Source organism: Apodemus sylvaticus, chromosome 1 (assembly GCF_947179515.1).
Source record: "Apodemus sylvaticus chromosome 1, mApoSyl1.1, whole genome shotgun sequence".
Lineage (NCBI taxonomy): Eukaryota > Metazoa > Chordata > Mammalia > Rodentia > Muridae > Apodemus > Apodemus sylvaticus.
This window is the reverse complement of record NC_067472.1, coordinates 87,335,430-87,361,279: the sequence shown is the minus strand read 5'-3', so window position 1 is coordinate 87,361,279 and position 25,850 is coordinate 87,335,430. Positions and strand designations below refer to the sequence as shown.

General features: G+C 50.2%; 1 protein-coding gene across 1 annotated transcript in view; it reads right to left on the bottom strand.

Moving 5' to 3' along the window:
- The window catches only part of Tmc7 (transmembrane channel like 7), a 52,057-nt gene extending 34,444 nt beyond the window's left edge, over nt 1-17,613 (bottom strand). Inside the window, exon 1 of the mRNA XM_052200493.1 lies at nt 17,503-17,613. Within this exon, the coding sequence (XP_052056453.1) occupies nt 17,503-17,566 (64 nt within the window). The 5' untranslated portion in view covers nt 17,567-17,613. The remainder of the gene's footprint in view (nt 1-17,502) is intronic.
- Nucleotides 17,614-25,850: the final 8,237 nt, after the last annotated feature.

Here is a 25,850-nt window from a genome sequence, read left to right as displayed (position 1 = left end):
GAGATGGCTCAGTGGGTAAGAGCACTGACTGCTCTTCCAAAGGTCCTGAGTTCAAATCCCAGCAACCACATGGTGGCTCACAACCATCTGTAATGAGATCTGACGCCCTCTTCTGGTGTGTTGGAAGACAGCAACAGTGTACGAATATATAATAAATAAATAAATCTTTAAAAAAGTTCACATCCTGACCTAGTCCCATTTTTGCTGTTCTTGGAGGAGGGGGAGTTACTTAACTTCTCAGAGCTTCTGTTTCCTGTTCCCAAATAGTCATTCAACAAATACGTCCCCCACATGCCCTTCCTGGAGCTGGGGATACCTGGGAGTCAAGGGAAATGTCCTACTCTTATGCAGCACATATTCTGAGGTGTGTGAGAAGACAACCAGACAATAAGCTGATGGTAAACCTACGACAGGAAGTGGTAAGTACAATGTAAAGAAAACACAAAGGCACAGTGTGGGGGACGGGGATGCTGAAGGGTAAGAAACAGAGATGAGACAGGCCAGGCACTGATTTTGGTTAAGGGTCAATTCTTTCTTTCCCTTAGCTGAAACTCAGTGAAAAGGGACAGACTTGAGGCTGTGTAGGGAGGAGCAGGGGGAGCAGGAAGCGTGCAGACTTCTGACTGGAGCACTGGTGGACAGGAGCCCAGAAGTCCATTTGGTTGCTAGATGGTGGCATCATCCAGCCCTTCTGTGCCCCTTTTGGGAGCCAGCCGTGTGAGAACCAGCCAGAGTCAGCAAGATGGCTTGTAGGATAAAGGCACTTGTCACCGAGACTGAGGATTTGAGTTCAGTTGCTGGAACCCACATGGTACAAGGAGAGAACCAACCCCTGCAAGCTGCCCTCTGACCTCCACCATGCATTCGTGTACATTCATGCACACACACTACAAACAAATAAACATAACTTAAAAAATATCCTGTCAGTAGAACCCAGGGACCAGACCCAAGTCCCTGCCTTTGTTTCCAGTCACAGAGAATATCCACATGGACGCCTTAACTGGTCACTCTGAATAGGGTACTGTAATTCATGCTGTGACCCTAACTCGGGAGACTAAGATGGCGGATCCTAAATTTGAAACCATCCTGGGCTACACAGTGAGACCCTAAGGGCAGATCTGGGTACCCCATAAGGACAAGCCTAGGTACCACGGGTATGATCACAGCATCACAGGAGCTCACGAGGGTGCAAGGTGTCAGTGACATGGCAGACACACAGTGCCCCCCTCCCCCGTAATGTTTCAGGAAGTGTGGGAGGCCTTGGGGAGGACAGGGGACCAGCATTCCAGGTCTCTTTGGAATGTGCAGATTTACCTAACCTCTGCCCCTCCCTGGCAGGCATGCTCAGACACAAGACAGCAGTTGTCTCACTGTGGATGACGCAGAGGCATGCGCCCGGGCTCTGCCACCCTCCATGAGCAAGCCATGCCACATTCATACCAACACACCCTGAGGATGTGAGGCACCCCAGTGACAGGCACAGCTGCCTCCAGCTATTGGATTCAGTCTGGAAGGCAGCAGGGCAAGGGTGCAGCCTTGGGACACTCCTCCTTCTGGGCAGCAACAAAGAACTGTTATTAACCAGGAACAAAGGTCTTTGAATATGGAGCCTGTTGAATATTCAATAGCTGTGGGGGGTCAGGAACCAGTGCAGATGAGATCTGAAGCCTGGCCTGCACTGCTACCCACCAGCCAGGCCACCCCAGGAAGACATCAATTCTATTCATCTCAGAGGGAGAGGGCATCGGACACCACAAACCATGGACACCTCTCACTGAGAGCGTCAGTGAGCTTGGCTGTTAGAAGTACTGAAAGAGAAGCCTAGTAGTGTATACTTGTAAGGCTAGCAGTCAGAAGGCTGAGGCAGGAGGATTGCTGCAAGTGTGAGACCAGCCTGGGTTATACAACAAGAGACTGACTCAACTTGGCTGGATTTACAATCAGCTAGGAGACAGTCGAGCTGAGGATGAAGATTCACCATCATGGGCTGGCTCAGCAGGTAAAAGAGCTTGCAGTGCAAGCCTGAGGACTTGAGTTCGAGCCCCATCACTCATAGTAAGAGATACTGACTCTTGAATAGTAGTCTCTGACCTCCATATGTCTATGGTGCACACACACACACACACACACACACACACACACACACAAAATAAAAAAAAGAAAGGACTCACCATCACAGGGAGGTAAAGGATCTTGCCCACTTGCTACAAAGTACTGGACTGGGCATGGACCTAACATCCTATTGCATTGCCCATGTCCTGCCTTCCCCCATGAAATGGGCTGTGGATTTGCAATGACCTTGTAAATGCTAACATGCCACACAGGTAGCATAGGTAATGGCTGAATGTTTCTCTGCTTCCAGTCATGCTGTACGCATGCTCTTCTCTTCAGCCACTCCAGGGAACTTTCCCATCCTTAACTAAAACACATCCAGCCATACCCTCATCCCTACACTCTCCCTCCTTCTGCTTTCATACAGGGCTGGACTGGGTTCAAAACTCTCACTCCATCTGCGCAGGGAGACACAGGTGGCTTCAGTGCCCTGGCTCTTTAATGGGGAAACAGGCTCAGAGAGATGACAATTCTCCCAAGGCTCGCTGTCAGGACAGTCTTGGCTCTGGTGTATTACCAAGTCAGCTCGTCCTTGGGGAGTGTGAGTGTCAGGGGCCCCTCTGACTTAGTGCTGCCATCAGTGTGGCCTCTTAGGTCAGTGGTCGTATGGGCGAGGCTTAGGTGGCATGTGCATGTTTCCAACATCGGGTGACTGCCAAGAAATACCTACAATTTCTTGGTACCAGACTGTAGCACTTAGGCTATTACTGGGGCAGGAGGGCAAAGGTGACAGGTGGCACGGGTCAGAGCAGGGAGCTTCCTTTTTCAGAACTGGGACTGAACCCAGGGCCTCAGGCACGCCAGTCGAATGCTCTGCCATCAGCTGCAGAGTGGCCTCAAACTCAACATCCTCTTGCTTCTGCCTCCTCAGTAGCTGGGATGACAGGCCTGCACCAGGCTCAGCTCAAAGTTGAGTCTCTGAGTCTAGAGCAGTGTCTTGCCCCTCGAAGGCCCTCTACTTGAAGACTGAATGAATGAATGATGGAACAGAAGCAAGGACATGTAAAGCAGGGCTTCCTTGGGTTCTGGCATCCTAGTGAAAAATATAAACTCTCCCGGGAGACTGGCCAAGCATGATCTAAGTGGCACCAAGGGTCCTGCAGGTGCCTCGACATGCCTGCAAAGGCTGCTTCAGCCATATGTGGTGCTGAGAACACTCAGGGCTTTGCTTCCTACTCTGAGGTCTGTGGAACTCGGGCTAAGAAATGACCTTGTGAGTCATGGAGAATCTGCCAGTTACCCGAGGATTACAAGTGTTCTCTTTTCCCACAGGGAACATGTTCCAAAAATGCTAATAGGAGGCTGAAACAAAGAACTCTCTTCTATGCTATGCTATGCTATGCTATGCTATGCTATGCTATGCTATGCTATGCTATACAATACCACACACACACACACACACACACCATTTAAATATGTGTATGTTGCTGGGAATGAACTCAGAGCCTTGGGCATCGTAAGCAAATACTCTCTCACTGAGCTCCAACGCTTGCTCTGTCTTTCCCATCAAAACTAAGCACTTACCACACACTGTGGCCTTAGCTTTTGCAGTTGCTTTTTATTTTTATGTGGGGGAGGGGTTGTCCTGGAATGTATGCAGGTGCTGAGGCCTGAGAGGGCACCCAGTTCCCTGGGGCTGGAGTCACAGGAAGTGGTGAGCTGCCTGATAGGGGTGCTGGGGGCTGCGCCCGTGCCCTCTGCAAGGTCACTGCTTGCTCTTCACCCCGAGCCACCGCTCCAGCCCAGCTTTCAGGAGTGACAGCAGAGCCACCGTGAATTTCTTAGAGAGGGACACATGACTAGGCTGTTTAATGTGTGTTGTCTCTCTCTTCTCTCAGGGACCCCATTTCTCTCCATCACCACTGAATCCTCTGGGTCTGCACAGGACTTGAGCCGTGTCAGTGTCTGATAAATAACTGATAAATGAATGAATGAATGAATGAATGAATGAATCTGGAATGGATGAATGTGGTGTGGAGGATACTATTCAATTATCTATCAAGTTTTGATCAAAGTATATGGTTAGCACCCTAGAAAGCAGGGTGCCAAAAACAAAGGGCAAAAAAATTAAGCATGCAACATTATTCTTTTCTATATGGATGACAAATTTTTACAACAGAAAATAAAATTTGTTATTGTTTTTCTGAGTGTTTCTGTTTGTAGCCCAGGCTAACTTAGAACTCAACTTGTAGCCCAGGCTGGTTTCAAACTCAAGATCCTTTCGCCTCAGCCTCTCTAGCCCTCAGATTACAGGTGTGAGCCATCGGTCCCGGGGCGGGGGAGGGGAAGCTGGCAGGAAACACTGTACTTGTTCTTGTTTCAGATTCTTTCCACAGGCGTGTTTATGGAAGTCCACTTTGATCTGTTAGGAGCACAATTCATTGTTCTCAAACAATCTCACAACTGGGAGACACTGATTACAGAGCCTGCTTACACTGGTTCCTGGGGACTTGTCCACTCCCTGTGGTTTGAGGTCACTGTTATTCCAGAAGCTAACTAGAGGGAGGAAGCCCGATAAATACATGTATGTACAGATTTCAAAGGCTTTTTATCTAGAAGTTTCTAGGATTCAGAGACTCTATTTTAAAACTACCACACACAAGATACCCATCAAGTGATATATGGGCCATCAAGATGGCTTAGCACTTGGCACCAGGTCTGATGATCTCAGTTTAATCCTGCCCTTGTATTCTCCATAGTTGAGAAATTATATATTTTTGAACTCATGTTTTTAGAGTTCTTCCCCACAGCCTTAAGGGCTGTCCTAAAGGCATTCTACCATTTTTCTGAGACATTAGATACACCTTCAACTCCTAGACTTGTGCTGTCTCTGATTATCATGGAGTCATTAACCCTGAGGTCATTCCTCCAAGGAGGAGCATGAAAATATGTATGTTATACAAATAAGCCTTATGCCCACAGCAACCATTGACACCTGTAGAGGCCCATGCCCTGCTGGCTCTGTCTCAGGGACAGGAACCATGTCACATCGTTCCTTACATATGGTCAAGTAGGAGTTGGTACCCGAGAAGGTGACATTTGAGGAAGTCTGGGAAGGCAGGGAGAAACAGTTATGCAGCCATCGTGGGAAAGGCTATCAAAGGGAAAACAGGAAGTGCAAAGGCTCTGAGGCACGCAGAGTGCAACAGGACTGAGAAAGAGATTGGTGGGAGTCACCAGGAGGACATTCGCTTTTGTCTGATGAAGTGGGAGCCATGAAGGGTTCCTGCCAGAGGAATGCTTCTCTAACTGGGGTTAAGCACAGTCACTGTGGCCACCGCTGTCTCACACGGTACCTCAGCTATGGTCCAAGCCACAGACACTTCCCACAAGGAAGGTGTAGTATTGGTTGGTTTTTGCCAACTTGACATAAACCTAGACATTTATGAGAAGAGAGAATCTCTTTTACTTTTTTGATTTATTTATTTCTGTGTATGAGTTTTTTGTTTGTATGCATGTCTATACACCATGTGGATGCCTGGTACCCTCAGAGGTCAAAGAGGGAATCTCCATCAGACTGTCCTGTAGGGAAGCGTGTGGGGCATTTTCTTGATTGATGATGATGTGGGAGTGCCCGGTTCATTGTGGGTGGGGCCACCCCTGGGCACGTGATCCTGGTCCTGGGGTGTATGGTGTATAAGAAAGCAGCTGAGCAAACCACATGGGGCAAGGCAGTCAGCAGCACCCCTTCACGGCCTCTGCTTCAGTTCCTGCCTGGAGTTCCTGCCCTGCCTTCCTCCCTCAGTGATGGACTATAACCTGGAGGTATATGCTGAAACAAGCCCCTTCCTTCCCAAGCTGATTTTGCTCTTGATTCTTCTCATCCACAGAAACCCAAGAAAGGAGGGAAAGTCCTGTATCTGGGATCATTAAGCAAGCGAGGTGTGACTGAAGAAAGGCAGTTTGCATTTGGTCACATGGCCAAGGCTACCTGTGGCTGGTGCTGCAGGGGAGACTGAGGAAGAGCCTTCTTCCCTGGAGCCCAGAGCCAAGGGGAGAGCAGAGAAGCCTCACTGACGAGCAGGCTAGAGGACCAAGCTGAGTCACGTCAGCTGGTGTCGGAGCCAGGCCAGGAGCCTGACTGGGCTGCACCCCACGCCTTACAACCGGACGGGTGAACAGTCCTCAGGAGCAGTGACTAACTTGCTAATCAGAGCTACCGCTGGGCCAAGCGCCGGGATTACCTAGCTGTCAAGCCAGAGGAAAGCCCAGTGTGCTGTGAGTCAGTGGGCCTAACGATGTGCAAGACACGCAGGGCCGAGTGCCCCGCCTTCCTGGGCACCTGCCTGGTGCTGAAGCCCAGCTCCGCCTCCTCCTCCTCCTCCTCCTCCTCCTCCTCCTCCTCCTCCTCCTCCTCCTCCTCCTCCGTGGGCAAGCGAGCATCCTGACCACCCTGTGCCTTAGTCTTCCCTCCTACAGAAGGAACAGCTGTCCTGTTAGTCAGCTGCCATATGTAAAGTGTCTAGACAAGAGCGGGAGAAAAACTCACGTGTGCCTCAAATCCCTGCTGCTCACATAGCTGGAAAAGTCCCCAAGTGACAGTCACAACTGTGTTCTAACAAAAGCTTATTCACAAAAGCACGTGGCAGCTCATGCTGCCGTGAGACACATGTGGAAGCTCACTTAGTATTCATTGATAAGCTTTGTGTGTGAGATGATCCGGAATGGGCACGGGGGTGTCTTCTTGGTGGGGCCAAGGCTAGCCCTTAGTGGGCTGTCTTCTCCCTACCAAGACCACTTCAAAAGAGTCACATGACAGAGGCTGAGACAGGAGGACTGAGAATTTGAAGCCAGTCTGGGTGAGGCCCTTTCTTAATATAAACAAGTGGGGCTGCAGGGATGGCTCTGTTGGTAAAGTGCTTGCCTTGCAAGCACAGGGACCCGAGTTCAATCCCCAGGATCCTCATGGAAAAGCTGGGCATAGCAGCATGTGTTTACAGGCCGAGCGCTGCGAAGGCAGGAGCAGGCGGATCCCTGGAGCCAGCCTTTAGCCTGCTTGCTTTGCTCCTTGATAGATTCTAGGCCAGTGAGAGATCCTGTGTAAAAACAACTTAAAAAGGATGGCACCTGAGAAACATTACCCAAGTAGGGCTGACCCCTAACCGCCATGTGTACGTGTACCTGCACGAACATACACATACGCAGCACATGTATGCATATACACATACACATTCACACACAGAGACACAACTGCACATATAACACACATGCACACCCACAAGTACATACAAGTACAGACATATACACACAGACACACAAGTACACATGCACACACACACAAGTATACACGCACCACACACACCTTACATATACACAACACACGTACCACATAAATAAACGAATGAACAAATGAATGAATGAATGAATGAATGAATGAATCACAAGCAAGTAAATGATTTCTGGTGTTTTTGGGCACAGCATCAGCGGCCTGTGGGGAGCACGCACACAGTGCAGAAGCATACACCACAATTATGGGAAACTTTTCCCCTGGATCCTGGTGAGTCTCACAGTGGGTGGATCACACCAGGTCTTCTCAAGCACTAGTCCTTCTCTGCAGCTAAAATCAAAACTCTGCCCCAAAATGAGCAGCACTTGAACCATGAGGGGGAAACCTCAGGGCATCCTCACTCCACACCCCACAATGGCAGTGCTCTGGCACCTAACAAACGCCCTCAGACGGACACATGGAAACGTGACCTTGGAAATTTCTCTGCTCCTGGGTGATCATAGTGCTTTGTTCTGGTTTTCATCAACAAATTTGTCATAAAATACAAAAGCCACTGGCTCTTTACAAGTAGGTTGACTCTGCACACCACTGTGGCAGTTCATGGTGCCTGACAGGCTAAGCTTGGGTGAGGCCCCGGGCCTGCTCCTAGAGGCAGGTAGGAAGTCACTAAGGAGTCTGGCGTTCCACCGTCTCTTTGGTGGGCAATCCCATTAAGTCCCACTTGTTTCCCCCCCCCCTTGGTTTTTTGAGACAGGATCTCATGTAACCCATCTGGTTTCAAATTCAATATTTAGCAGAGGTTGGCCTCGAACCTCAGTCCTCCAGGCTCCATCCTCCAACTGCTAGAATACAGGTGTGACCCACCACGTCTATCACTTTCCAATACCAGCACCCTGCGCACTCAGCCTCCAAGGCACAGATCCTCCCGGATAGGCTACCACACGTGGCTTGTCAAGTAATTTCTCTGTGCCTCAGTTTCCACAGAGGTCAAACAAATAATCCTTTCCTGATTTGCTTTCTGTTGCTGTGAATAAATACCATGACCAAAAGCTACTTAAGCAGGAAAGGGCCGAGTTGGCTTACATTTCCAGGTAGCAAAGACAACCACCGAGGGCAGTCAGGACAGGAACGGAGGCAGGCCATGGAGGACTGCTGGTCACTGGCTTCCTCTGGCTCAGGCTCATCCTGCTTTCTTAGCCCAGGGAGGTTTTATCTAGGCCGCATGCTATAGGCACCTGCCTTTGGATGGCGTCCTGGGCCCTCTCACATCAACTACCAGTCCAGATAATCTCTCTCAGACACGGCCACGGGCCAATCTGATATGTGCAGTCTCTCAGCTGAGGTTCCTTCTTCCCAGGTGATTTGGGTTGTGTCAAGTTGACAACAAAAACTACCAGGACAAACCCTTACTTATTTCACTGAGTTTCTGAAAGAACTTGAGAAAGTTACATTGCAGACGCCACAGGCAAATACGGACCCAGGCCTGCAGAGTCTGCACGAACAGGCTCCAGCTTGCCTGAACCTGGGCCACCCTGTTCCTCTAGGATCTCCCCAAGGCCTCTTCAAACACACCAGGGGCTGTCCACTGTCACAGATGCCTCCACGTTGCCCACGCCAGGGGCTGGGTCCTTTAGACCCTCAGGGACCTTAAACCCAGGGGCAGCAGGATCTTGGTGCCCACCACAGAAAAGACGCAAAACCAGCCAAGAGTTGAAGAACAGTTATCGAAGCTACTGACTGGAAAGACAGACTTGAAGGGAGTCCAGTGCAGGTAGGAGAGGCTTGACCTGCAGCCACCTCAGCAGTTGTCATGGATACAGTTTAGGGGCTTCCAAGTTTAGATGTTAGAGGAAGCCCATGCCGGCCTGGAGACTTATCACAGAGCTGTGTCCCCAGATAGATGTAGGTTGCCATTTTTGGAAGGGCTCACTAGAAGAAATAAAATACCAAGAAACTAAAAGAGGTTCTTGCTTTTCCTCGGGTCACAGGATGCTGGACTTAGAACCTCATTCAGCAGCCAGAGTTTTTGTTTTGTTTAGTTTTTTCTCAGTAATTCGTTTTTGTTTTATGTGTACTGGTGTCTGGCTTGCACGGACGTCTGTGTGGGAATGTCGGACCTCCTGGAACCGGAATTACAGGGAGTGCTGAGCTGCCACGTGGGTGCTGAGCCTGGGACCTCCGCAAACACAGCCAGTGCTCCTAACCACTGAGCCACCTCTCCAGCCCCCAAGTAGCCACATATGTGGCTTCCTTCTCAGAAAGGAGAGGGCGGTGCTGTAGACTTGGAGGTCAGCCACTGAGGGACAGTAATCAGAACCTGACGTGTGGGGGTGAGGGTGGGGGAGGGTCCTTTCTCTTCTCATGTTCCTTAGTGCTCCCTTCCTCCCTCCTCCCTTAGTGCTCCCTTCCTCCCTCCTCCCTCCTCCTTCCCACTCTCCCTACTCCCTCTTTGTTCCAGACAGAGTCTCTATACAGACAAGGATGGCCTAAAGCCTTAGTACCCCCTCCTTCCTCTGCCCCCTGCTCACTGGCCACTGGTACCTTGCTTGGTTCTTCATCTATTTTATTTAAGTTTGGTTTTAAAATTACATTTCCCTGTTGTGTGTAGGGGGTGGACCAGGAAGCGCAGGCGTGTGGAGGGAAGAAGACCACTGTGGAGCTCAGCAGACAACTTTTGAGAGTCCTCCCCTTCGACCACGTATTCCCCAGAGATCATACCCAAGTCACCCACCAGGCTTGGTTGACAAAGCATCTTAGTTCTCCTGCCCTCTGCCCTTCTGGTCCCCTGTCTGAAGGTTCCTTCCCTTTGCGTTGGCAGCAAAGGCCCAAACACTCTTTATATTCCCCTGCCTCAGCTTAGAGTCACTTCAGAGGCCCTGCCCCTTCTGGGCTGGTATTGTCTCACATACACACACAGACACACACATACACAGACACATATACACACACACACACACACACACACACACACCACCTCCACCTTTGTGTTACTTCTTTTCCAGCAGCAGGACTCCCTTGGATTTTCTTCCCTTTTTTCTCTTCACTGCATCCTTCTCACAGTGCCTGACCTGGATGGAGCTCTTTGGCCTGTCTCCTGCAGGCTGGCTCACTGGCCTGTTGGTTAGAGCTGGCCTGTCTCCGTCATCCTCCTCCTGGGAGGGTACTTCAAGTACACAGCCCAGTTTGACTGGGTGGTCCCAGGCCCAAATTCTGTCCTTGGGAGAGGGCAGTGGCTTGCAACCAAGTCACAGCCCTGCAAAGCTATTTCCCCCTTTTATCCCTTCAGACTTCTCACTTCCTAAAAAAACAAGACAGCCACCTCTAAGCTGGGTCCTCGTCGCTGGGCAGAACTGGGCTCCTCCAGACAGAGGGGCAAAAATAGCTGTCCCCAAGAGAACCTGACTGAAAAAGACTCACGTGATCCAGCCTAGTCCAGAACATTCTACCCTCCTTAGAGGCCTAGAAGGGTGGTGGGTCACTCACCAGATAAAGGGCTAAACCGATAAAGGAAGACATAAATAGCTTGTGTCGTATCTATTGTGGTGGAGTAGACTTGACTCAAATAGACATGAAGAATAGTTTTAAGTTCACGCCAATGCCTGGTGATATATCTGCAGAGGTCCAGGCACAATGGGCCTGTCACAAACCCTATGCTGTTAGGGTTACAAAGACCAAACAAAATACCCACAGTGTTGTCAGGGCTCTGGGACAATATCCCAAAATATGTTTCAGAATCTCATGTCCCAGCCTAGGCAAGACATACACACAGAACTTCCCTTGTCCACTCAAGGGCAGTCATGAAAACTAGACTCCATTGTCCCCGAGACAGAAGAAAGTTGACTTTAATCTGCCCGGCCTGTCTAGGAGGCTAGAAGGAATTCTCCACTTTTGTTTGATAGGTGTTGATAGAAATTTCAGGGGGACCCTGCTGGGCTTCCCTGAGAAGCAGGATGCCCTGCCTGGCCAGTTAACACAGCTCACACAGCCATTCATGACTCGCATCCTGTTCTCCAGGGCTGTGTGGCTTCGCCACCTAAGCAGCAAGGCACCCTGCACCTTTGAGTCTTCAAATGTATACAAATTCTGATGTAGCCAGGCATAGCACACAGCTCAAATGTCACCAAGGGACAGAGGCAGGGGGTGGTTGGTTCATGGCTACACAGGGCTACACTCTAGGACTCAAAGTAAAGGGGAAAACGTTAGTAAAAAAGGGAGGACGAGGTTTTCCAACAACAACAAAGCTGTGCACATGAAGGGCTGAGCAGCTCTACTCAGTGACCCAGGGACTAAAGCAGCCCAATGTCCAGGAGTGGATATGTACACGCACAGAATGTGACCACAGACAGTGGAGCATTAGTCCCCCATGAAAAAGGACAGAGCACTGTGTCAGGTGACCACGGGCGAACTCCAATGCTGAGCTGAGAGGAATCCACTAAGCCCTCAAATCAGCATCTAGATAGGAGATCCACAGACAGGGGTAGAAGCAGGCTGTTTGCAGGAGTGGGCGTGGGGGACTACTGCATGGGGGTGGTACCTCTGTGGGTGATGAAGGTGTGCTGAAATGAGTGAGACCCAGTCAGACCATCTCCTGAGGCAGGAGAAACTAGTTACATTGGTGCAATGAAGGGTTTACTAATTAACTCGCTTAGGAAATACTAAGTTACACAAAGTAGAATTTAGTTGAAGGAGTGCTGCCTCGGACATGACAGGAGATCAGCAGTGTACAAACCAGGCTTGCTACAAACTGTAGGAAGAATTTTGTACCCTAATTGAAGTTTAGGGTTTCCAGAGAAAGTTTCGGCTAATGCTTGTTCACCAAGATTGATCTCCAATTAGGCTTCATTCCCATAACAAAAGGAGACAGCCAGACCACCGACCAGCCTTTAGGCTGTGCTTGGTCAGAGAGCACCTCCCAAGGGACAGCTCAAGGGCACAGCAGGTCTGCAGTATCACCAAACCCTGGGCTGCCTCTAACAGGAAAAAGAAGCACAGTCCTGCCAGGTGGGCAAGAGAGACCAGGGTAACAAACACTCAAAAAGAACACCAGTTGTTAAGAAACACTATTAGGAAATAATTCCGATACTATCTTTACTGTGTAAATCTCCCATATGCCCCAGTGGCCGGACTTGCAGTCTCCTGTCTCTGTGGAAATTGTTCAGTGTGTGACCAGGGACTAGAATGATGAGGCTTAAGGATGACGGCAGAGGTGAAAACTGTGTCTAAGGCTGCTACGTTAGTAAAACATGTTCCAGCCAGCTCCCCTTTGGGCACAGCCAGGGTGGGATACGAGTTCTTACGACTCTTCCACCTTAATTTCCTGAGTGTGCAGAGCAGGTTCTCCCTGGGGATGGGGGGGGGAGGGAGCATGCAGAGTGGGTTCTCACTGGGGATGAGGGGGGAGCACGTGGAGTGGGTTCTCACTGGGGATGAGGGGGGAGCACGTGGAGTGGGTTCTCACTGGGGAGGGGAAGGAGCAGGCAGAGTGGGTTCTCACTGGGAGAGGAGCATGCAGAGTGGGTTCTCACTGGGGATGACGAGGAGCAGAGTGGACTCTCCCTGGGGATGAGGGGGAGCATGCAGAGTGGGCTCTCCCTGGGGAGGGAGGAGGACTACTTGCTTTGCATGGCTCCACCCTGATGAGCAACAGCTGAACCTGTGTGAATTGAAACTCCACGAAGTAAAGAGAGGAGGGGGGGAGAAGGGAGGAGGAGAAAGGAGGAGGGAGGAGGGAGGAAGAGCGAGGAGGAGGGGGGAGAAGGGAGGACGAGAGAGGAGGAGGGAGGAGGGAGGAAGAGGGAGGAGGGAGGGAAGAGGGAAGAGGGAGGAGGAGGGAGGAGAGTGGAAGAGGGAGGAGAGAAGAAGAGGGAGGGAGGATGGAGGAAGAGGGAGGGAGGAGAGAGGAGGAGGGAGGGAGGAGGGAGGAAGAGGAAGGGAGGAGAGAGGAGGAGGGAGGAGGAGGGAGGGAGGAGAGAGGAGCAGGGAGGAGGGAGGAAGAGGGAGGAGGGTGGAAAAAGAAGGAGGGAGGAGGGAGGAGGAGGGAGGAGGGAACCCGAGTGGGGAGAGAGGGACTGTCAGAGACTAAGGATCTCAGTCTCACCCAGAGGAGGAGCACATGAGCACGGTAGCTCGCCGAGATGATTCTTTTGTGAAAGGGAGCACCAAGATCCAAACTGGGCGAGCGAGCACACAGGACAGGAAGTTCTCTTCATTTTTATTCTAGCCCAGGTAGGAATTCCGTGAGTCCTTTTCCCGCCCCACCCTCCCAGCTCCCCATCATCTGGGACTGGACCTCAAAGTCTTTCATGACTGCCTAGTTTTCAGGGAATCCATGCAAAGGAAACGAAGGACAGCCGAGGTCACTTAAGGTCTGAATGCGAAGCCGGACACGGTGGCACACACCTTTAATCCTAGCACCTGGAAGGCAGAGGTCTTCTGTGAGTTCAAGGCCAGCCTTGTCTACATAGTGAGTTCCAGAACAGCCAAGGATTACATACAGAGACCCTGTCTCAAATAAACATACACAAAGCAAACAAAATAATAAATTTTGATAACACAGCGGGACCTTTGTATAAACAAATTTTAGCCAGTCAGAGGGAAATGAAGACATTTGCATAAATGTTTCAGAGCGGGAGAGATATAAAATATTTTGATTTCTTGTCACAAACAAAAGTTTTACAGTGCTTGAGAGAAAAGAATATTCAATGTTCCTTGCAGTAGAGGAGGAAAGGAGAGAAAGAAGAGAGGAAGGGAGAGAGGGCAGGAGGGAGAGAGGGTGGGAGGGAAGTCAGGAAACTAGGCAGAGTGGGAGGCCAGCTATGTCTCTGGACACCTAGTGAATGCAGTTTCCACACCGTGCCTGAGGACCTTGGGAGAGACACTGGGAGAGGAGGCGTGGCCATGGCTGCAGGGAAGGAAGGCTGGGTGGTCGCTGCTGCAGGTGGAGGCTTTGCTGGGAGCCTCCCTCCTCTCCAGTGGGCTGGACTAGGCCTTAGGTTGTACTCCTGTCATAATCTCCACCTTATAAAAGTGGAGACGAAGCCTTAAGAAAGAGTCAATTTGCATAAATTTGCATGAGTCCAGCTCAGTGGAATGGAGGGTTGAGCCAAGTGTATTTATCCCCAAAGCCCTGCTAAGGGAGAGAGGCTCAGGGATCTAGTGCCTGCGAAGTACACATGAGGTCTGGAGTTCTACTCCAAGGCTGCACCCACACAATAACAGAGGAATCGGCAAGATGTGCAAGAACACCCCGGCCACCCCAGCACTCGGGAGCAGAGGCAGGAAGAGCATGAGTTCAAGCTCAACCTGGGCCACTTGGTGAGTCCACGGAGGCCGGAGCTGCAAAACAAACTATTAAAAAAAAGAAAAAGAAAGAAAAAAAAGATTAAGCCAGGGGAAGGAAGAATCCCTCCCTCTAAGGAGAGGCCATCAGTGGGGCTCAAGGGCACATGGCGGGGGCTGGAGACATGGCTGGGCTGTTAAGAGCACTGACTGCTCTTCCGATGGTGCAGAGTTCAAATCCCAGCAACCACACAGTGGCTCACAACCATCCGTAAGGAGATCTGACGCCCTCTATTGGTGTGTCTGAAGACAGCTACAGAGTACTTATATATAATAATAAATCTTTGGGCCAGTGTGAGTTGGACTGGAGCAAGTAGAGGTCCTGAGTTCAATTCCCAATAACCCCATGGTGGCTCACAACCATTTGTACAGCTATAGTGTGCTCATATACATAAAAAGTAAATAAATCTTAAAAAAAAAAAACACCACATGGTGGGAATAGAGTCTAGCCTGAGTGAGGCAATCAAAGAGGGCTTCTGGGAAGAAGTGACACTGGAGGAAGAGATGCATGTACCTTATGAGGAAGGTTATGGTCCCCAGGGTGGATGGACAGGTTGGAGCAGAAAAGTGGCCATCAGGCGGTCTGGGAGGAATGGGCATCAAAACAGGAACCAGTGGAGCGGGATTTCTAGGCAAACACTCTCATCAGTGTGCCAGACACAGAGACCACCTTCCAGGAGCCCCGTAGCACAAGAAAGCACAGCCATAGACAACATCACTGAAGTTTTCTTAGCACTGGCCCCACAATGGCCTCAGAGAGCTGTGCTCCCAATGTCTGGGTGCTCACATCCAAGTCCAGCACCCTGCACATGGGGCAAGGGACCCACGGACTACAGGACACCATAGCTTCCAGCCTGCTCTCTCGGAGTCATCTGCTCTGGGGAGGATATGCACCATGCTGTGCGGAAGCCCAGACTGCCCTGAGAAGGTCCAGGCAGAGAGGGAGAAAGGCCTGTTGATCAAGTCATGGCAGCGGGAAGGACCCTCCAGGCCCAGTCAAAAGTGCAGGCCTCTGCAGAGCCAGGTCTCCCTCGACTGCAGCCTTACTGTAGTAGACTCAGGGAGCAGAGACCCCAGAGGGGTCACTCCTGACTGCACACACTGGGCTAGCACAGGGCTGTTGCTTGTCCACGGAGCACTGTGCTGCTATGAGGTCCTTTTCCACTACCTTATGCTGCTAGATTAGGAAATGGGAAAGCAGTGTCTGCCTGGGGCAGATACCATGCACCTGTATTCCAGGCATAGATTCCAAGTCATAAGTTGAAGGCCAGCCCGAACAACACAGTGAGACAGTGTCTCAAAATTTAAAACAACAAACAAACCAACGAAAGCAGAGGCAGCAGCGCACACCTGTACTTTCCGCACCAGGAAGCAGAGGCAGGACTCCAAGGCCAGCCGGGATTGCATAGGGTTAGTCTCCAAAAACCAAACAACGAGCTGGAGAGATGGCTCAGCGGTTGAGAGCATTGACTGCTCTTCCAAAGGTCCTAAGTTCAAATCCCAGCAACCACATGGTGGCTCACAACCATCCGTAATGAGATCTGATGCCCTCTTCTGGTGTGTCTGAAGACAGCTACAGTGTACTTACATATAATAATAAATAAATCTTAAAAAAAAACAAACAAAAACAAAAAACAACAACAACAAAAAAAAAACCCAAACAACATCTTTAAAAAGTAAAAGGAACTGGGGATGTAGTTCTGAGGGAGAGTTTTGTCTAGAATGAGTGGGGCTCCTCCCAGATCTACCCCAGTGCTTGGGAGATGGCTCAGTTATAGGGGCCCAGGAGTTGCTTAGAGTGGCTGATCCTTCAACTCTCAGCAAAGACCCAAAGTGAGACAGGGAACAGTGTGACCGAGTGTGCGTGCTGGAATAAGAGGACTGGGAGCCAACCAGGACACTTGGCTTTCACAGTGCTGCATGGGACCCTGGGATGGCTGGAAAATGCTTCAGGAGACACGCCCCCAGCCCCTCACTGGGGGATTCCAGGCCTCTGGCTGTTAGAGCTGAAACAAGCTGACATCAGCAATGCTAGGGCTGAGTGAGGAGAGAAAAAAAATCTGTCATAGAGCTTCGTCTGATGCTTTTTCCTGCTTCCAGAGCATTGTCGCAGGATTGAGTCTTTCTCCTGGGGGCTGGAGAGCCCAATGCCCTCTAGCTGAGCTTTGCCTCGGTAGATCCAACCTCTCTGAAGCCCGGACTGCAGATAACATTGTGAGTTCTGGCTCAGGACAGAAACAAAATAAATACAAACTACAAGGAAGTCTGCCAGGGGATTGGCAGCTCTACTCTATCTACTGGGCGGTGTCTTTACACATTTTTGTAAAATCTCAGGAAGCTGTATAACTGACTGTATATTAAACACAACTAGAAAGACATTTTTCCTGTGCTCAGTGGGCTGCCACTGGCAGTTGTCTCGCTATGATCCAGGTTGTGCTGGGCATTTATTAATATTTTACTGTTCTTCAGCCAATCTGAGGCTCAGAGAGGGCAAGTCACTTGGCAACATTCACACAGCAATAAAGACCAGAGACAGAATGGCTTCCAAGTGGGTCTAAAGAAATTATCTAAAGGCGAATTTCTGGGGTCTCTGGGGTAAACAGGTCGTCACAATCTCTTCATAGAATTGATACCATGGCGATCTAGAGGCTGGCCTGGGTCCGAGAGTCAACGCGTGTAAAGCGGGGTCCGCCTCCCCAGCTCGGCAGGCAGGAGCCTCCTCGCCGGGCATGTCCGCTGCCCACCGCTTTCCCAGCAGCAGTGCCCCGCGGAGGACCAGGACGGCCACCTTGCCGCCCCGCACGCTTGGTCCCGCCGCGACCTACCTGGGTGTACAGCCCGCTGCCGGCTGGACCCGTGGCCCGGGTCTCCCGCGCTGCCCTCGCTCATCGCGACTCGGCGAGGACCCTCCGGCCGCCTGGACCCGCCGCCCCGCCTGGCCGGGTTCCGGATGACGTCACAGAGGAGGGCGGGGCCGTTCCCATGGGCGCGGGGTGGGGACCAACTACCTCCAGGAGCCTCTCCCTCTTCTTTCTCAGTCTCCTTCTACCCTCCCCCTTGGTCTCTCCCTTCCGTTCCTACTCTCCCACTGTTCTCTCTGCTCCTGTGTGCCCCTCCCCTCCCCTTTCTGTTTCCCTCCCTCTCTCTACCCCTCCCTTCTGATACTCTGAGACACAGGTTGGCCTTGAGCTCCTAATCACCTGCCTCCACCTCCCAAGTGGTTGGATTACAAGCGCCACTGTTGTAATTTGTCACTTGATAGCAAGTGTGGAACGAAAAGTGTGGAACCGTTGCCATTTGGGTTGCTCCGTGTGTGTGTGTGTGTGTGTGTGTGTGTGTGTGTGTGTGTGTAGACACACATAACTAAGAAGTCAATGTATGTGTAGATAGCTGTTTAGAGGGTGCAGTCAACCCAACCCATCTGCATGGCTATCAGAGGGAAGGGGGTGGGGGAGGATTTGCTACATATGTTCTTCCTAGAAATGTTCCCCTCTCACCAACATGCCATGCATATTCATGTACAGCTAAAACATAAAATTAAAGTAATGAAGGGGGCTGGTAAGACAAATCAGCAGGTAAAGCTGTTTGCTACCAAGCCTGACAGCCTGAGTTCTAGCCTCAGAATCCATCTGGTAGAAGAAGATGGACTCTTACAGATGTCTCTTACATGCATACAGACGAAAAAGAAATGCAAATAAATAAAATTTGGAAAATATTCTTTTAAAGCAGAAAGTGGGATGTTAGTTAAGAGCACTTCCTGCTCTTCCAGAGGATTGGGGGTTCAATCCCAAGCACCCACAACCACCCTGAACTCCAGCTCCAGGGGACTCTCTTCTGACCTCCACAGGCATGCACAGGGCATATGTTCACGCAAGCACACACACACACACACACACATACACTCACTCACAAATAAGTCTTAAAAAAAATAAGCTTGGGAGACAGATCTGTAAGTGTGAGGCAGCCTGGTCTACATAGCAAGTTCCAGGCCAGCCAGGGCTACAGAGTGATACCCTGTCTGGGAGCAGGAGAAGGAAGAGGAAAGAATTGGGACTTGATGGATGGAGTTGCTGTCCCACTTTCTCAGGAGGCTGAGGCGGGAAGATTGTCTGAACCCAGGAACTCAGGGCCGGTCTGGACAAAGTAGGAACCTCGACAAAGAAAGAAAACAAAACTGAGCAGAGGCGGGGCGGGAAGGGCAGGTGGCGACAGGGCAGAGCGAGACTGCTATTTTGAGAATTATTAAAAGACTCAAACGCCAGCTGGCACCGGAGACCTTTAGTGGCAGCGAAGGCAGTGGGGCGGGATCGCCACGTCTGTTTGAAGGTCACCGGCCTCCCAGCGTCGCTCCCTGTGCCCTTCACCCTCTGCACGTCCTTACACTGTGATCTCTTCCTCCCTCGTCAGATAGCGCCTGCTGACCTCTGGCTGCTTACACGGTTTCTGTCTTTGTAGTTTCTCTGTCCTACTGAATGATTAATACAGGATATTAACATTGACTTAAAAAAAAATCGTCAGCCATGGTGACTTGGGCTTGGAACTCCAGAGCTCTAGAGACAGAGGCAGGACTATTATGAGTTCAAGTCCAGCCTGGGCCACATAGCAAAACCTGACTCAAAACAAGTAAGAAACCGAATGGCAACATAAAGAACATGAGCCGGGTGCAGTGAGCAGTGTCCCAGCATGCACCAGCTCTTTCCCGTCTGAGCTGCAGCACATCTCCAGCGCCGGGGCCATTTCAACCCAATCAGAAATGTTCCTGCTGTTTTCCTGCATCATCCAGCCCACTTCTACTTTTCCTTCTCATTATTTCCGCTAATTTTAGTTTATGAGTATGGAAGTTTGTGTCTGTGTAGCAGGTGTGTGCCTGGTGCTCGTGGGGGCCAGAAGAGGGCACCACGCCCCCTAGAAATGGAGTTTCAGACAGTCGTGAGCTTCCATGTAGGTTCTGGGAACCAGAACCAGGGTCTCAGGAAGAGAGCCAGCGCTCCTAACTGTTCAGCCATTTCTCAAGAGCCTTGAAGTGTAGTTGTCTTTGTTGTCGTTGAGGTCTCCTTAGTCCAGGTTGGCCATGAACTCATTATACAGCCAAGGGTAGCCTTGAACTCCCACCCCCACCTCCCAAGTGCTGGGATCGCAAATGTGTGCCACTTTGACCAGCTTCGCTGCCAACCTTTCCAGAAAACTGTATTTGTAATTTAAAAAAAAAATAGAGATTACTGAGCTGGGTGTGTTCATTTGAGGCCAGATTGCATAGCGAGACCATGTGTCAAAAACAAAGAGGGGGGAGAGAAAGGAAAGAGAGAGGAATCAAAATGGATGCTGTCATCATCATACCACCACCACCACCACCACCACGACCATCATCATCATCATCATCATCGCCTGTGTGTGCTGTGTTTTATGTTTGTGCAGGTGCATGAGCACAGTATGTGGAGACCAGAGGTCACCTTTGGGTCTCACACCCTAGGAGCTTCCTTCCTTGCCTTAGTTACTTTTCTAATGCTGTGATAAAAATACCACGACCAAAGCAACTTATGGAAGAAAGAGTTTATTTTGGGCTTATGGTGTCAAAGGATCAGTGTCCACAGTGGCAGAGTGGAAGCGGTAGGCAGTGGGGAGCTGCAGCAGTGGCTGAGAGCTTACATCTCCACCTACAGGCAGGAGAGGGAGAGGGCTCGTTCCAAATGGCATAGGTCTTTTGAAACCTTAAAGTCAGTTCTCAGTAACACCTCCTCCAACAGGGCTACCTCTGAATCCTTCCCAAACATCCAACAGGGCACCAAGTATTCAGACATATGAGCCTGTGGGAGCCACTCTTATTCAAACCACTACACTGTGATACAGTCACAGTCATACTTATGAGGGAACCCCACAAAGTTTAGGGGTTGTGAAGCCCATCAGGACCTGCTGTGTGTCTGTCTCCCAGACTCCCCCAGTGACGCCCAGACTCTCAGAACTACTCTATCGGGAGGCAAGATCCCCTGCCTGGGTAGCTGCAGAATCTTGGTCAGTGCTTTGTGATTCCAGGGTCCACTTGGCCTTCTATGAGCCTGTTTTACCTGACAGTGTCTTTCAGTGACATGGGATTCAGTTAGACTCGCTGGCCCGGAGCCTCAGGGACCCTCCTGCCTCTGCTCCTAAGACTGGGATTACAAGAACATTGTATAGCCAAGGTCTGGCTCTATTTCCCAGACTGGCTTCAAAGGTACGATGCCCCTCCCTCAGTGCTAGCATCCTTCCTTCCCAAGCGCCAGGATGACAGGCAGATGGCACCATTCCCAGCTGAAAGGTGCCATTTTGAAACCTCTTATTAGACACACATACTTTAACTCCATGCTTCCTTCGACTAGACTTTCAATGGAGGACACGGAGCCCATACACTTATTAAAATCCTTATCATTTGTGGAGAAAGAGGAACACTCCTCCACTGCTGGTGGGGTTGCAAATTGGTACAACCACTCTGGAAATCAGTCTGGCGGTTCCTCAGAAAACTGGGCACATCACTTCCGAAAGATCCTGCTATACCACTCCTGGGCATATACTCAGAGGATTCCCCAGCATGTAATAAGGATATATGCTCCACTATGTTCATAGCAGCCCTATTTATAATAGCCAGAAGCTGGAAAGAACCCAGGTATCCCCCAACAGAAGAATGGATACAAAATATGTGGTATATATACACAATGGAGTACTATTCAGCCATTAGAAACAATAAATTCATGAAATTCTTAGACAAATGGATGGAGCTGGAGAACATCATACTAAGTGAGGTATCCCAGTCTCAAAAGATCAATCATGGTATGCACTCACTAATAAGTGGATATTAGCCTGGAAAACTGGAATACCCAAAACATAATCCACACATCAAATGAGGTACAAGAAGAACGGAGGAGTGGCCCCTGGTTCTGGAAAGACTCAGTGTAGCAGTATAAGGCAAAAAAAGAACAGGGAAGTGGGAAGGGGTGGGTGGGAAAACGGGAGGGAAGGGGGCTTATGTGACTTTCAGGGAGTGGGGGGGCAGAAAATGGGAAATCATTTGAAATGTAAATAAAAAATATATCGAATAAAAAAAATAAAATAATAAAATAAAATCCTTATCATTGCTGCACTTGAGAAGAATAGATGACCCCCCAACAGCTATGTGGTTGTGTGGTATAAGTTAAACCACCTGCTCGGGGGCTTTGGTTTTCATCTTTGTGTAACACGTGGATTAGGGCCATGATGCCAGACTGGGGTGACACCTGCCTGGGGGGCAGTTTGAGAGCCTTAGCGAGCTAGGAATACTCTTGCTCTGAAGGGTGGATGCTAGGGTTGCTCCCCAGCACCAAGCTAGTGGTCATCCTGTCCCTCACAACTGCCATCCTGCCTCCCAGGAACTTGGTAACAAAACCCTGAACCGCTGGCTGGGGAAATGGTTCTGGTGTTAGCAGAGCACACTACTCTTTCAGACCACTTGCGTTTGATTATCGCCCCCCTGTAAGACAGCTCACAGTCGCCTGTAGCTCCAGCCCCATGGGATCCAACATCTCATTCTGCTCTGCAAGAGCCCACATGTGTATATGGCACACCAACACACAGAGTGCACATAAACAAAAATTAGTGGGGCTGGAGAGAGGGCTCAGCAATTAAGGACATGTACCGTTCCTACGGAGTGCAGTTGTTTGGTTCTCCGTACCTATGGCAGCCAGATCACAGCAACTCCAGTTCCAGGGGATTGGACAGCTCTGGCCACTGCAGGAACCTGGACTGCATATGCATACCCACCCTCACACATACAGATATACATAATACATTTCTAAGAATTGAGTCAAGAGCCTGCATCACAGGAACAGCTGTCTGCCATTTCTGCTTCCTTTGACAAGAACTGAATTTTTCAGGAACACAACACAGCACACATTTTAGTTTCCAGTGGTGTCTCAGTCTTCACTGTCTGTATCAGTCCACGTGTGCATCAGTCCACATCTGTATAAGTCCACATCTGCACCAGTCCACATCTGCATCAGTCCTCATCTGCATCAGTCCACATCTGTAGATGCTCCATCAGTGGGGTTTCTCCTGAAAGTCCTGAGGACACTTGCAGAACACTATCCTCCAAGCACAATGGCCATTACCATCTTCATCAGAGCAGCTGTTTGACAACCCAAAAGGGACCCTCAAGATCAGGTCTCTGGAAATTCCCTCGTAGAAAGAGGACATGGGAAGTAAGAACAGCCTCTCGCCGAGGCTCCAGCTGGATGCAATTGGGTCCCTGCTGCCTGTGCTAGAGTATACCACGGTAGAAGGTTAACCGGGGACAGGGGAGGCATTTATACAGCTTAGCTATTCAGGGCTGGGACTTGTGAGGGCTTGGCTAATGGTCATCGGCCACTAGGGGTGGGTTTTAGAACTTGTAGCCCAGGACTGGTTCAGGGTTCAAGGTTTCTACATCCTGCCCATCACTGTGGACACTTGGCTCAGGGATTGGCACTATTAGGAGGTGTGGCCTTGTTGGAGTAGGTGTGTCACTGTGGGTGTGAGCTTCAAGACCCTCACCCTAACTGCCTGGAAACCAGCCTTCTCCTAGCAGCCTTCAGATGGAGATGCAGTACTCTCCTGCACCATGCCTACCTGGATGCTGCCACACTCCCACCTTGATGATAATGGACTGAATCTATGAACCTGTAAGCCAGTCCCAATTACATGTTGTCCTTAGGAGAGTTGCCTTGGTCATGGTGTCTGTTCACAGCAGTCCAACCTTAACTAAGACAACCACCGCTTCACTGAGCTACTCCCTCCTACCTCTACCCATCAGTCTACCATGCCTTCCCCACCTGCTGAAATCCCTCTGAAACCACGAGCCCAAGTAACTCTTTCCTCCTTCATTGTCATACATTTTAATTACAGCAATAAGACAAATAACATACCTGGCCTTTTACCTGCCCGGCCCACCTGCATTCCCCACCCTCCTTGACCCTTGACCCTCTTCTCTATGCCTCCTCTAGGAAAATCAATGACAGCTTGCCTTCCTCATTGTTGTGGCATTATCGTGGTTGCCATCCTACCCCAGTATAACAGAGCACAAGTCCCATGGTAGGAATGGCCTGTGGTCATAGTGGTTCACCAAGAAATTCACTAGGCTTGTGGGAATTAATGGATGGAGGAGGAGAGTCTCTTTCTCTCAGAGATTGCTCAGTGATTGTTACTCATTCATTCATTTTACTGGTGTGTTTGTTTTGGTTTTTGAGAGGTGGGGAGGGAAGGGGTCAGAGTCTCATGTATCCCATGTATCTATCCATCCCATTAAATCCACTATGTAGACTAGGATGACCTTGAACTTCTAACCTACCTGCCTCTGCTTCCTAAGTGCTGGGATTACAGGTATACACTACCATTCTGTTTTATGAGTGTTGGGGATCAAACCCTGGACTTCATTCACGCTGGGTAAATTACTAATGGGTAACTAGTCCTCGCTCTGTTGGTTTTGAGACAAGATCTCATTATGCAGCCCATACTTGCCTCAAACTTGATCCCCCCACCCCCACTCCACCCACCCCTCCCCCACCCCCAAGCCCCTCAACCCCCAACTCTTCAGCCTCCCAAGTGGTAGGTTACAGGTGTCACCTTTATCCCTGCTACTCTCTGATCTGAATAGATGGGCTTTGCTGCCTTCTTGTTAGTTGTTGGCGGGAACCCATACCACCTATCCTTTCCATTCAACCTGATGCCTCGGGTGCTGGGTGAGTGCTCCTAGGTACGGTTTCTACACTTCTGTCACTTTCACTGTTCACGGAGCACTCAGGCAGAGTCTTTGTGCCTTCATTCTAGAATCTTCTATACAGACAGAACTTGGTTAAGTAAATGGCATACTTTTCTCATGGTAAACTGGCCTTTTACTATGCGGTATCCACCGTGATTCCTCATGACAGACTGGAGGAATGTCCCTCCTCTCCTCCACACTCTGGCCTCCTCATTTCCCAAGGTCCCCCACAGAGATACTTCCAGTCCATCTGGAAAACATTTCCCTCCTGCGGAGGGAATGACTTCTGCCTCTGCCCACTGCCATCAGCCCTGCCACACTGTCCTCCTCTGATGGCTGACTACTCTGTCTCTAGAGAGGACTGGGTTGAAATCTCCCAGGCAGGAGAGGAATCCTGATGAGAGCCACAGTTTCTCAGAGGCGGCTCACGGCCGCTGAGCCGCTGCCCAGAATGCTGAGTAGAGAAAGGGAAGGCTCCTTTGGCTATTGTTGCAGACAGCAGGACACCAACACACCCAGCAGCTGCCCTTCTATGAGGCTGTAGCGCTCCAAGAGCTCATTTTGGGAGGACTCTGCCGTTCTGATGTGCCATCATTCGAACTTTCTCACGTTAAGCCATCATCTCCAGAGAGAGTGAACAATCAGACAGCCTTGGACCAACAGATGACTCTTCATTCACTGGCTGTGTTATCCACGGCTTGTTACTAAGCCTCTCTGTGCTTCTGCTTTCTAATCTATCTTCCCCCCTTTCCCCTCTCCTATTTTAGATCAGAGCTTGCTAGGCGACCCAGGTGGGCTTTAAACTTAAAATGCTCCTGCTTCAGGCTGGAGTTCAGCTATCCTGGCTATGCGTGACCAAACCTGACTCTCTGTCAGTGAGTCTCCTAATGGTGTCTGGCCCTCTGTTTTGTTTGTTTGTTTTTGGTTTTTATTTTTTTAAAGCATTAGCTGGATCTGGATTTTGCAGACGGGGAGAGTGTGAGTTTGACTTCTAATGTGACCTAAGTATCTGGGAGCTATAGCCAAGGAGCAGGCTGGGGGTTGCTGATAGGAAATTATCACGAGAAAATATCCAGGCTGTATTCTTAAGTTGCTCTGAGTGGATTGGAGGAGGGAGGACTTAGTTTACCTGGAGGTTTCAAAAGCGTGGGTCCAACTTCTATCATGTGGCCAAGAAGCAGAGAGAGGGACGGTAGAAAGAAAGCGGTGAGGGCACAGGGTAGGTTTCCACCCAACCCACCCCTCCCTACCCCCCTTCCTCCCAGGGGTGCTATCGAGTTGGAAATCCATCAAGGTACCAGGTCAGAACCTGTAGTATCTAACTGTGGGTGATCTGTCACAGGCAGAGCAGGATGGGACTTCTCGAATTAATCCCGTGGTGATTGGAACTCCAATTAGGACAGTTGAGGAGACTAGTGATCACAGGGAGATAAG